A 13536-nucleotide genomic window follows, 5' to 3' on the forward strand; every position below is an offset into this window, starting at 1 on the left:
GCCCAAGCCAATAGATTTTTCTTCATACACCTTCATTAAAACTTGATTGTGTACTTGGGGATAAATTTATCAACTTGGGAGAGGTAACTTATCAAATAATTAACATGTTACGATATGATTCTCTATGGATACCCACAAATAATGACCTTAGGCAATCAAAACCAAATGGTAGAACAAATTTTTTAATCTTAGATAATATTATAATTTTGAGGGGGAAATGACCCTATGATTCATGTGAGTTTTTTGAGATCCCTAGTTTTAGCCTATAAAGAAAAACTTTACGTGAAATAAAAATAAATTAGATGGCTTCATCTATGACGCATCCAAGTAAGGGACTAAAGGCAGTTTGGAATCTGAGTGAAAAGTAGATTAAGAAAACTCCATAGTAGATAAGCAGAGCACCTGGCTTCGCCATTATAAAGAAGATCATGGACTATTAAGAAACATAAGAGTAAAATGTTGTTGAAGAAAAAGTAGTGGAGTGTGCACATTGAGTTAAAGAGCTTGAAGGAGCACTTGTTGTGAGTGGAAATAACCTAAGAGACAATGGCACAAAGCCTTGCACAATGAACTCTACATAACTTCATCCTCTTGATTCCTATTAAATAGGAAAATTAAAACATGTAAAGCATCCCCCTGCTCATCAGATATCTAACACATATAAGCATATCCTTTCCTACGAGAAATAGCATTTGCATTCTAGATCTTCTCACATCCATCCGCACATAATGCTAGTTGTGTTAGGCATAAAAATTTTAAGTCACCCTAGAATAAGACCTAAAGATTCACAAAAAGTCAATAATTTCATCATGCTAGCAAGTACTATGATGTCAGAATTTAAAGGCTAATCTTTAGTATCTTTTTATTGTAATTAGGTAAAGGCATGGAATACCTATATTCTTAATTTGTGTTAAGGTCCAAATATACATATGTTGTTTTAGATTCAATGTTTACAGTGTAAGTTGGATGCTCTTGCTATATGAAGATGACATGTCTCTTGAATACAATAGTCCAATATTTTGAAATTAATTTGAGTTCTCTTCATTGGTCTTGAGGCTTGTGTACATTCTAATGTGATAATGGCTAAGAATGTTATGGGAAAAGCTAATTTAAAATTTTTAAAGAGCAAATGTACATCTAAAAGTCAATGTGTAAAGCATAGATAAAGTAAAGAAACTATAATTTTCCTTGACGATCAAGGCAGTGTGAGAGCCTTTCTTATGGTGAATGTTGAGGAGAACTTTTCAGTGGACACATGATGTTTATGATTGGTGGCTTGAATGGCACGTGCCAATCCGAAGGCAGCTGCGGATGCTAAGGCTCCTACCACCACTGTTTGCACTCCACTCTTTATAGAAGAAGTGCCTGTAAAATAACCCTTGAAAAGCCCAAATATAAATAAGGAAACTAGAGTCACGCTTATGGACACAAACAATGCATCTTGGACATGAGATAATGCCATATATGGGATCAATGGTATAAGACCCCCCACAATGTACGAGACTCCGATGGTGAAGGCACTTTTGAGAGCTCGCCTAGCATCAGGTTTTTCAAGTCCTAGCTCAAACCTGCAATTTAATAAATAGATTGAATGTAACATACAATTTGATGGAGTTTTAAAAATCACATGATTTTATACTGAAACTAGTTACCTCTATGATATTCTTAGTTTGGCATTCTCATTTTTCTTGTTGATTTAATTGGATGAACCAATGTGAAGTTTTTGTCTAACAATGTGGTCAATTTAAAAAAGCCATCTTAGGTGTTCTTCCATTATTTGTCAAACCTTTTTTACTCTAACTTGGGTACAATATGAATATGGTTGCAATGCATATTTTCCAACATCTCTTATATGATTAGTTTGTTTTTTCCAAACAACCCATGTTCTTTGCCTTTTCATGGTATCAATTATTCTTTGAACAAAGTGTATAGGATATTTTAAATTTTCCTTTGAAAGCTAGAAGATCAACCACTCATAAATCAAAAGGGACTCTTGCTATAATACTTGACATTTTGTATCCTGACAAGAAGTGAGAGCATAAAGTTGGAACCAATTTTTTTTCACAAATCATGGAGAAAATCAGAGACATTGAGGATCTAAGTATGGGGAAGGGGTGAATCTTATTAATACCACCCATCATGGATAAACTATAGAACCTTGGAGAAATATGGTTCTTATGGTTACCCCATTTATTGTAATCATTTATTCCCAAGGAATCATTGTAATGACCCCCCTGATACAATGAAGTCATGCATGATCCTATACGTCATAGGAACTATTCAAATTTTGAGACTTTTAAAGAATCCTATCTTGGAAAGGTATCCTTTTGTAGATTCAATATGCTAGAACAACCCTAATAGGTCGCAACAACAAAGCTGATGGAATGAAGTATGTCTTTAGAAGCAATCATAACATGAACTATCAAGAGGCTGAGCAAGTGCTCAAAATACTATAAAATTGGATAAAATGTACTTACCAAGAAAAGGGAATATTCCATATTCTTTCTTAGAAGGGTGGGGGGAGGTATGCCATGCAATTTGCTAGGTATCCATATTCTTGTTGGTGTTGGAAGAAACAATTTCTACATATTTTGGTAGGCCATCAAAAATTTTAATGATCTCCATAATTGCAACCTCATCCACCATGTTTTTACATGCCAAAGGCTTTTCTCTATGAGTTTATTTTAGGCTTCATCCCAACCTCTTCACCTTCCCTACAAGTGAGGTCCGAGCCACTTAAAAGGGGTTTTGAACCTATCATAGTGTTGTTTGCACCATCCATGGCAAGGAATTCCATTAAAAGGATTATGCATTTGTGCCACTACCTTGTCCTTAACTCATGATAAAGATATGTTTCTAAGAGGCACACCCACACATACCTATGCACTATGCAATGAAAGGAGAAGATATTGGCATTGGTGCCCCTAATTAAATGCCAATGAATTGGCTAGCACCAAGGGATGTTAATAGTAGACTTGCACATACATACATGTCGCTAATCCATGAAAAGCATAACAAATTGCTATGAATGCATCTAATTAAAGGCCCACAAACTAACCAAGGGGTGTTAATAGTTACCTCATCATGAATTCTAGCCAATCATCTGGTCTATTCTGTAAGGATTGTACAACCGGGATGTATTCAGATGGTTGAAGCCCAAATTTGAACAATATCTCAGCCACTTCATTTGCCTCTGAAAAAGTGCAACATGATTAGTAAATAAACAACCTGATGCATTATTTAACCCATTAAAACGTTTTGCGATGTGTGTGCATGCGCGCACACACACATGAGAGAGTGAGAGAGAGAGAGAGAGAGAGAGAGAGAGAGAGACCTTCATCTGGGAAATCTTTTATCTCATCCTTCTCTCTTTTCGCTTCATTATTGTAGTGATCTATGTCACTCTTTGCAGCTAGATACCTGCCCTTTCAACATTTTAGCACAATTAGCCCATAAAATCCCCAACAAATCCATTCATTCTTTAGCACAATCATACCCTTTCTGACTCACTTAATTCTTGACATATTAATTCATGTGCACCTTATCCAATTTAAAATTAGTATTATAGATCGTTATGCTCGAGCATCCCTACCATTTCTTTTCCTTTTTTAGTGGCTCTTGTACTTTCCCAACGTATGATTCAAAAGGAAATGAGATAACTTATTGCAAAGAGACCAAGTGGCAAGCTATAGTGTCCACGACTCAAGGGAAAGACACAACTTATTACAAAGAGACCAAAATATAGGGTCTAGTGATAACTAGCAAATGGAACTATCACAATCAAAATCATATAACTTAGGGCTTCGAGGATTGATTTTCTTTTTTCCATGAAAATGGCATCTTGGATCGATGATGTTCGTTTCCCTGAGTTAAGATTTTAAGTGGTCTTCTAATCACTTAATTAGAAAGGACTGTTGTATTTTGGGGTTACAAATTAGTACGAGAGAGTGAGATGAAGAGGAGGAAGATGAAGCAGAGAGTCGAGATTTCTTTTGTTTTACCGGTAGGGAAGATCTCAAGATGGCTTAGGAGCATATTGACAAATTAGCAGACTCTAGGGATATGAGAGAGAGAGAGAGAGAGAGTGTGTGTGTGTGTGTGTTATACCCTCCAAGACCCATGGCGATGGCACCCGCAGCGACTTCGGCGAGACCAGCAGTGACGACGATGGAGGAGGAGGCGGAGGAGCCCGAGAGGCCAGCGGCGAGGGCGAAGGGGACGGTGAGGCCGTCCGACATGCCGATGATGATGTCGCGCACCAGCTCGCTAGACGTGAAGTGCTTCTCCACGTGAGGAGGAGGAGGAGGCGGAGGACGAGGAGCTGCAGAGGTTGACAATACAGACGCCATCCCAATTCCTTCCTGGGAATGAAGCAGAAGCTGCAGAAGAAGAAGAAGGAGAAGGAGAAGCAGGAAATCGGAGAAGGAGAATGAGAGTGTGCGCCGAAGAGCTTTCCTGATATTGTACGCTCGCGGGTACAGAGACAGAGAGATAGATGATGATGATGATGATGAATATGATGAGGTGGGAAGAAAAAGCTCTCTAAGGGCTTGCGTGGATGTCCCTTTGCGCACGAAGGCGCGTGGGTGGCACGATTGTCAAACCTAGGGCACTTCTTTTGTGTTTCTTTAATTGGACCCGCCGCCCTTTTTCTCTCTCCCTCCCTCTCAACCCTTGGTTGTGAAGCATAACCTCATTTTTTAATTCCAAGGGGAATTTCTACGCTCATATTGCTTGGTATCATCCTATGAAGGGTATCTTAGGATATTTTCACATACTCCTCTACAAGAGCATTGTTATACTTTCCCTTCCTAATGCCTTTATTGACCAAGTAAGAGTTCAAAACCAAGGGGTCCTCTCTCTCTCTCTCTCTCTCTCTCTCTCTCTCTCTCTCCATGTGAGTAGCTCTCCCCACAAATTAGCCCATCATCATTTTCTATTAAGATTTTTCCAATAGGGGTGAAGTGAGCCTAGAGAGACAAGAGAGATGCTATACAATAGAGACAATGAAAGAAAACATTAAGCAAAGCAAGAATAGAGATTCTTTTCGTAGCACTTAACCCCACAAGTATTTTTAATAGCATCATTTATTTAGGGTATTGGACCAAGAGATGCATGATCACCTTTCTTCAAACTCATAGGCACTCTCTACAACTTTCTAGGATAGCTTCCTAATGGGCAAAGTTCAAAGAATATTGCCTAAGCCTTACAAGGTTTTGTACTAGCAAGATGTGTTTAGAGGATTCCCCAAAGAGATGTTGAGTGGCACTCCCCTTTTATGTGAGTTTCCCAACTTGAAAGGATCATGTAGCTCTCAACCTCCTTACTTGCAAGTGACAAGAACACCATATACTTTTTAAAGGCATATTTCCAAGTCATCATGATTCCTCTATGATTCCTCTCTCAAACCACAAGAGAATGCAATTATGAGGGGAAGTTCAATCATCAATCACGTTTATTAACAAGCTTGAGATTAAGATGAAGCATAACTTTTAAAAAAATTACAAAATCTATCAAGAGATTAGTGTGCATACATGGTAATATGTTAGCCTAAGGGTAGATGGGTTGGGTATTCAAAGTAGTATCCCAAGTTGCTTAAGCTCAATGGACATCTCTTTCATTGTGTCAACACCCCTAAAGAAATTAATTCAATAGGAAAAAGTTGGTGTGAAGCATCAATCCAAAATAAGTAGGAAATTAACAAATAAAACAAATGCAAGTATTGCTTACACACACATAATGAGAAGAACTTTTGACCACCTTACACCTATACTCTTTTACTACATATTTCTCCTCATTATATGCTAGGTATACATATTTTGAGCATCCAATTCGTGACATGTTTCATGAGACATCATAATTTTCCTATCAATGACATGCCTTATAAGTGCGTGTGATGCACACACAAGTAAATTGTTTACTTTGATATAGTCCATGCATTTAAAATCATGTTATCATCATAATAATTCATGTACATAACTCTCTCTCTCCCTCCCTCCCTCCCTCCCTCCCTCCCTCCCTCCTCTCTCTCTCTCTCTCTCTCTCTCTCTCTCTCTCTCTCTCTCTCTCTCTCTCTCTCTCTCTCTCTCTAGGCTAGGCCTAACCCTCAAGGTACTCTTATCATGTGCATTCACATGCTTATGAAGAAACCCCTTGTATACATATTTGAAGTATTTTTAGTACCAAAAATTTAGACATCCCTTTTATTTGAAGGAACTCTATTTGCATACCATTTTATTCTTGAAATCACATGCCTATGAAGAAACCATTTGTATACATGTTTGAAGTAATTTTAGTATCCCAAATGTTTTAAGTAATTTTAGTGCCATTTTCTTCTTAGAGATGAGTTGAATAATGCATGAAACTATATTTGGAAAATGATAGGATATGATACTCTTGTTGATTCTTTCTCTATGTATGCATATATTGCAAAATCTAACAACACTTAGGCTATTGTAGAGGAAAATAGGAAGTAGGATAATGGGAATCCAAGGACATCAAACAACGAAGCAAAGGGAAGTGGCATGCCTCACTTTGATAATCCTTCACTTCTTGTCAAGCCTGCACTCAAGAAGTCTATGGAAGATGTCAAAAGTAAAGAAGCAGGATCATGGTAAGCTAAAAGGCAAGCAAGCATGTTACAAATTGCAATCTCATATTGAGACATCTATACTACTAATTCAAAGAAGGTTGTGGAAGAGTGAATTTTAAATAGTAAATTGGAATTCACATTGGATGAAATTTTTCCATTGCCAAGTGGGAATTTCATGAGTAGATTATTGACATTATAAGAGAAAAGCAACAGTTTGTTGGAGATCCAATTAATGTTACTTTATAGGGAGATGATGACCCAATTTTGCAATGTATATAAGTGATATAGAAAGATGATGATGATGCCAAAGATAAGGTTTTTGATACATAATTATTTGTAGCCATACCTCGAGACAGATAAGTCAAATGCATTTTTTAAAAAATGAGATCATCTAAGTTATTCCTAGAAGTCATTATACATGGAATCACTTAACTAAAGCAACCATTCATACTCTAATTAAGGTGGAAGATCTTGAGGTGCCTTGCATTTCCTTAATTGATTATGGGTTGAAAATTAATGTTATGGTCAAGTGTTTTTATAAAAGTGCTAGATGTGTAGTTGATGTGGAGCATGGATGGAGGATGTGAGCTATGAATAATTCACCACAAGGAACTTGTATGGAGCATGTCTTAATGCAAAAGTTAATAATAACTTGTCACACTAACACAAGTATAAAAGGTATGACATGTGATTTTCATCACTTTTGGAGATAATAGAATTATTTCCTCTCATCTCACCTCCTTGTTCACAACTTCCATGCCTTCTCTCTCCTCTCTCCCTTTTAGTTTTCTCTCTCCTTGTCACTCATTATTTCTCCTCTTTTCTCTCTCTTCTACATTCCTTTTTCTCACCTCTGAGTCCTCTTCTCAATAAGTGGTATTAGATCATCGGTCTTTGATCCAACTAGTTACAAACTTTGTTTAAATTTCCTTCTCAAACTAGTTACATTCTAGTCTCTCAATGATAGGGGTGTCAATCTTGAAGTGGACATGTGTAGATCAAGTAGAATTTCAGCCTAGTCAAAGCTAAATGAAGTATATGGAGACCAAGTTCAAGGCATCATGGATAAAATGGCAAGTCATGAACAAGAAATAAGCCATTCTAGAGGTAAAATGGCTAAAGAATGGGGAGATAAACTTAGTTAGGGTTAGAAGTACAATCATATTTCAAAACATGCTTTTTCTTTTCTCTTGCTTTTAAACTTTTGGAGAAGATTTCATGGTGGATAGTAAGAATCATCTCTTCTTGATCAGTAATCACTCTATCTTCTTCTCTAATCTTGAGGCAAAGAATTAATAGCTTTTGCTAACCATTATGAGTACCATACTATAGAAACTTTGCTAGGGATTGATCATTAGTAAATAGCCTGAAGATTTTATTGCTTTTTTCACTCATTGAAACCCCCTCTTTCACCATCCATGGTAGCCATTGATCACATGCCTACATCTTACACACTCTCTAGACAACTTTTTGTCATCATTCTCAGTATAGGGATTGAGCTATTTGAGTCTCTAATCTTCATTCTTCTTTGTAAAAACCCTAAAAACAAGTAGGGCAACCATAGCTTTAGGTTTGAAGCTTCAAAGTTTTTCAACATCTAGCTCTTCCCGACCTTTAGGGATTCTCTACTACCATTATCAAGCGAGATTGGCTTCAAGATCGAAGACATTGAAGAGATTTCAGCCTATCAAGCTTCATGGAGTGTACAATGGAGTTCTATCAAGGAAACTGATTTTCAAAGGCTTAATGATATTCAAGTAAAGGATAAACTGATTTGAATGGAATTATGGAGCATGGAGCTTATGGATTGGATTGGGGCAATTTATTTTACCAATGGAAAAGGCTTGATTCTAAGTGAATATAATTCCATCTTCTTCAAGCTTATAAGAGGTATTTCATTTAATTTTAATCTCTAAAATCTCTCTATATCCACTTGTTCAAGCTCTTCCATTTGCTAATGAGAGATATTGGTTATTTGAGCTTCTAAGTGAGCCATAGATCAAATATTAATGCCTCTTTAGATAAATCAGAGCCTCTACATTGAATTTTAGTATTCATTTCAGTCCAATTCAATCATGATTATCATTCTATATGCTTTTATGCATAACCCTAATTTAATCCTTTGATTCTTTGGTACCCAAGAAATAAAATTTAATGGGTAAGTACTGCAATCAATGAGTTATTAATTTGTAGTGGTAAGACCCTTAGCAAATCCCAATTTTTATTCTCATTTCATCTATAAAATTTATGGATATCATTAAAGGTGGAAATAATCATTTCGCAATGCATATCATCCCATGTTTCTTAGAATAGAATGCTCTTGCCATGAAAATTCCCATCAAGGAAAATCATGGGTGCCAAGGGAGATGGTGGAAAAAAAGAGAGGTGACTCTCCCTTGCTATTACCTTGAATGGATGCAACCAACCAACTCAGGGGGACTTTGCCCACCTTTCGATGATTCAAAGCCCGTGTAGAGAGCCTCTCACACTATTTTGTTCCTCACACAAGTGCCACTAGTGGAGAAATTAAAGACCGCAAGATTTCAATTGAAGAGTATTTCATTAGGGCTTCATTGATCAATTCACAGGGATTATGTAGAGATTATAGGGTTATTCAACCTTTATTGACAAAGTAAAAATACATATAGGAGTAATAGGATACTTGGTCATTTATTGGGATTGATATTTAGCATTTGTAGGTACAAGAGGTTATTCCAAGCCTATTATAGGTTGTTCACATGGCATTACAGTGGAATAAGGAATCATGACCAATCTTTGGGACATTATCCACTTGGTTTTATAGGTAGTGCACAATATTTTGAAGTCTATCCATACATGGTATTTCAAGTCATAACTAGTACTTATTTGTCATCTTCAATATGTTACATCCTTTGGAGACCTTAGTATAGACCGAAGGAAAGTGGAAAGACAAAACAATGTATTTATATGGTGTTGGACTATTCTATATAGCAAAAAATATATATTTTATTTAAAATTTTAAGTTAAGAGCTATAGCTCATCCTAAAGAGACAGTCATTGGCTTCATTTTAAATCAAAAATTTATTGATTTTGATATTGTGGTGAGAAGTTATAGCCATTTTAGTGGGCAGGTGGTCTACCTAGACTACATAGTGAGCAAAACTTGCTAGAAACAAGGGAAAGAAAAAAGCTAATGATGATGTCCAAAAAAACATCAAGGAAGCACATGAAGAAGTACTTGAACCACATAATGATGTGAGGAAGAACCCCAAGAATATGGCATGTATAACACTCTAAATGCCACACTTTGTAACCATGAAACTAGGCATTCTACTATACACATGGAGTTAGTTTCTAAATTGGATCAAGTGCTAGAGCAAATGGTTTAGTATCAAAACTCCAACCAAGGAGTCTATGAAGCAAATGGATAACCTTACTAAGGATTCCTTAGAGAAGTGTGTATCTTTCAGTAGAGAATCTTTAGACAAACTTAGTGCTTGGATCACTATGCTTTTGGTAGCACAAATGACATACAAAGAAAGTAGAGACAAACAATCATTCTAGGCCTTGAATAATAAGCCATAGCTAGGTATTATTGGAAAGAAAGGTATACCACATACAACCTATGAGATTGGGGAGACTTCTTTTAGGACTGATGAGCCTGTTTTGAGCATTCATGCATCCAACCTTCCTCCAAGAGCTACAAGTCTGCCACCTATTCCTCCAGGAAGGTTTCAAACCAATTATCATATGAGTGCCTCTAGTCTTTTAGCCCCTATTATTGGTAGCTATATGGACATGTATTCCCAAGAATCAAATGGGTAGCAAGACTTTGTAGAGAGGGAGCTCCATGATAAACTTGTACTAACCAAATATAGTAGTCATTCGTCATCACCGGGCGGATTTGGATGAGTGGACTTCAAAGTTAGAGTCTTGTTTTTATATTTTTCCTAGGTTTAACAACCAAAAGATTCACTTTTCTATGCTTCAACTTGAGGGCTTTTCTCATACATGGTGGATGTATGTAAATAGAAAAGATTAGTGGGTTGATGGTTAGGAGGATTTTAAAGCAAAGATGGCTCAACTATTTGTCTCTCCCATTGAGAAAGAAAAATTGGCAAGGACTAACAAGAGTGCTAAAACCAAGAACTAAAATATGATAGTACTTGAGGATGTTGACAAAAGGAAGTCATTAAAGAAATACTTATGAGTGCATAAGGTGAATTTGAAGAGTATGATGAGGATATTGAGAAAAACCAATCTTATGAGTGAGTTGATGGATTTCCATTTAACACTAGTGAGCATGTTCCCTTTGATACTAGTGGGACAGATTTTCATACTCCTACCATTAACCTTTGTTCTCTTTCCATGGATGCTTGGACAAGTTTTAGGAGACTTAATACACTCTGTATGAAGGGATACCATTTATGGAAAGGATGTGTTTATTCTAATAAACACCATATGATTGAATTTAGGAATCTCACAAGTCCTACTCTCAAATAATGGTAAAGATTGGACCATATGGCTAAATCTTAATTTGTGTTTGAAAGTAAGACTTGGAAAGACAACCTATATAATAATTAGGGTAGAGTCCACTTTCAAGTAAGGGGACATGATTTGAATGTATGGAAAAATATTAACTATATAATTGGGAATTCCCAAACTATATAAAATTTCCTAATTCCCTAATATAGTGTTAATAGACAATGGCAGTGATATAGTTTTGTGAATAAGTCAATTGTGGACAAGTACTATTTTTCCACTAATTTACAATAGCCCATAAGAGTTCAGGTAGCCAATGGCGAATAGAAACTCAAATGTGTCTATATGTTTTCATACAATTGGCTAAATTTTATATAGCAAAGGTGAATATGATTACTTTGGAAATGGGATACATAGATATAGTATTGGGGTGTGATTGCCTAATGACCTTAGGGAGGATTGCTATGGATTTCTCATAGTTGTACATGGAGTTCACCATTGATGGGAATCCTATCTATCTACAAGAAATTCCTACTGAATTGTATTTTCATATTACCACCATTATGCAACTCAAGGGGTATAAGAAGCGCACTCAAATTTTTACTCTACACATGAGTAAAGAAATTGAGAATTAGTCCAAGGATTCACTTGATCATATATCATTTAATGCTCTACTTTAGGAGCACAAGGAATTTTTTGAAGTGCCTACATCATTATCTCCCAGGAGAGCAATGGATAACCATATAGATTTAGAGCCACATTCCACTCTACAGATTGTCTGAATGTGAGTATGAAGAAGTGGCCAAAAAAATCAAGGAACTTATAGAGATAGGGTTCATTAAGCTTAGTTTTTTATCCTATGCTTCACCACTTTTGTTAATGAAGAGGAAAGATGGATCTATCAAGATGTGTATTGACTACAAGGATTTGATTAAGATCATGGTAAAGAACATATATCTAGTTCCTAGAGTAGATGATTTACTTGGTGAGATCAAGGGGGACTAAAGTTTTTTTTACCATGATTGACTTGATATCATGATATTGTCAAATCCACATGTAAGAGGGTGATGAGGTTAAAACAATATTTAGGATTGATCATGGTCTATACTATTTCTTAGTGATCCTATTTTGGGCTTATCAATACCCCATCTACCTTCCAAATTCTAATGAATAAGATTTTTCGGCCTTTCCTCTTTAAGTTTTTTATTTATTATAGCAAGACATTGGAGGACCATTTGTCACATATGACGAAGGTTTTTCATGTGTTGAGTACCACAGACTCTTTGCTAAAAGGTGTTCATATATGCAAACAGAAGTACAATACTTAGGCCACATTCTTAGAGAGAAAGAGATATGTGCTAAAAGTGTTTATTCATGTAAAAAAAGGTGGATTACTTATAGCTTTCATTGGAAAGGATTGTGGAGAGATATGAAGGATTATGTTATCAAGTGTATGCCTTACTAGTAGAATAAGGATAGCATTGGAGCCCCAAGAGAGACACCAAGGAAAAGGGAATTCTACTGCAAGAAAATCTATCTTGTAACATCAACAAGATTTTTATTCATTCTTTTGATAACCAAAACAAGGAAAACAACAAATCTTCACGCAGCATCATAGTAGATATCTCCCATGGATTTGATAGAATCAACCATAATCTTCAACATCTTCACAAAATCCATCAATAGAACAAGGAACATAAAAAATACACCACTTTTGAATGGAAATCAATCACATAGTATTCATCTTCAATGTCTTCATATTTTTCTTTCTCAATCTCTCATAGAAAGATACACTGTCTTCATAGATTTGACTATCTCTTGCATATGATCTCTCACACACTCATACACTCTCAATAATACATCATATCCTCTCTATAATACTCAATAATGGCACTTAATAATCTCTCTTAGGTCGTGGATGCACCTCCCAAGAGGCATGGGAGGTATGAAGGGGCACCAGAGCCACTACAATGTCTCTTCATAGCTCACTACTATCACTATCACTTCAGTCTTCTCTTCAGTCTTCTCTTCAGTCTTCAGCTGTTGCTTCTTCCATTGTTTTAGCTCTTTTGAACTTATATTCATTCTTTCCAAAAGTTAGAAAGCTTTCCCAAAGTCACACATACATTCTACAGAACACTTACAAAAGATCTACAGAACAGAACAGAGCAGAACAGAACAGAGCAGAACAGAACAGAACAGAAATAGAGCAGAGATAGAGCAGAGACAAAGGCTCTATAGAAGGTCTACAGAGGACATCAGAAAATATCAGAATCTCATAACTCATACTAAAACCATTCCAAACTATTAAAAAATGTTCAATAAACCTTCAAAAGATTTCAACCTTCATCAATCATCAATCCATGCTTCATATAGAAGAAAGTCAGAACAAAACAAAAGCTATACAGAAGGTATTACAACCAATTAGAACCTCAACAGAACCTATTAGAACATCACAGAGCCTCATATTTGTACTAAGAATC

At 36.2% G+C, this 13536-nt stretch overlaps 1 protein-coding gene across 1 annotated transcript; it reads right to left on the reverse strand.

The window, feature by feature from the left end:
• Positions 1–947: 947 nt before the first annotated feature.
• On the reverse strand, positions 948–4451 carry LOC148034712 (vacuolar iron transporter 1-like). Its single transcript, XM_087680555.1, has 4 exons — positions 4108–4451; positions 3335–3420; positions 3079–3193; positions 948–1568 (listed from the first exon to the last, which is right to left on the reverse strand). Exons 1-4 carry the CDS (start codon positions 4347–4349, stop codon positions 1196–1198), a joined length of 816 nt encoding a protein of 271 aa, XP_087536681.1. The 5' UTR covers positions 4350–4451; the 3' UTR covers positions 948–1195.
• Between the last annotated feature and the right edge of the window lie 9085 nt (positions 4452–13536).

The sequence above is a fragment of the Lygodium microphyllum genome, chromosome 6 (genome assembly GCF_053477565.2).
Source record: "Lygodium microphyllum isolate KBCC chromosome 6, Lygodium_microphyllum_v1.1.10, whole genome shotgun sequence".
Classification (NCBI taxonomy): domain Eukaryota; kingdom Viridiplantae; phylum Streptophyta; class Polypodiopsida; order Schizaeales; family Lygodiaceae; genus Lygodium; species Lygodium microphyllum.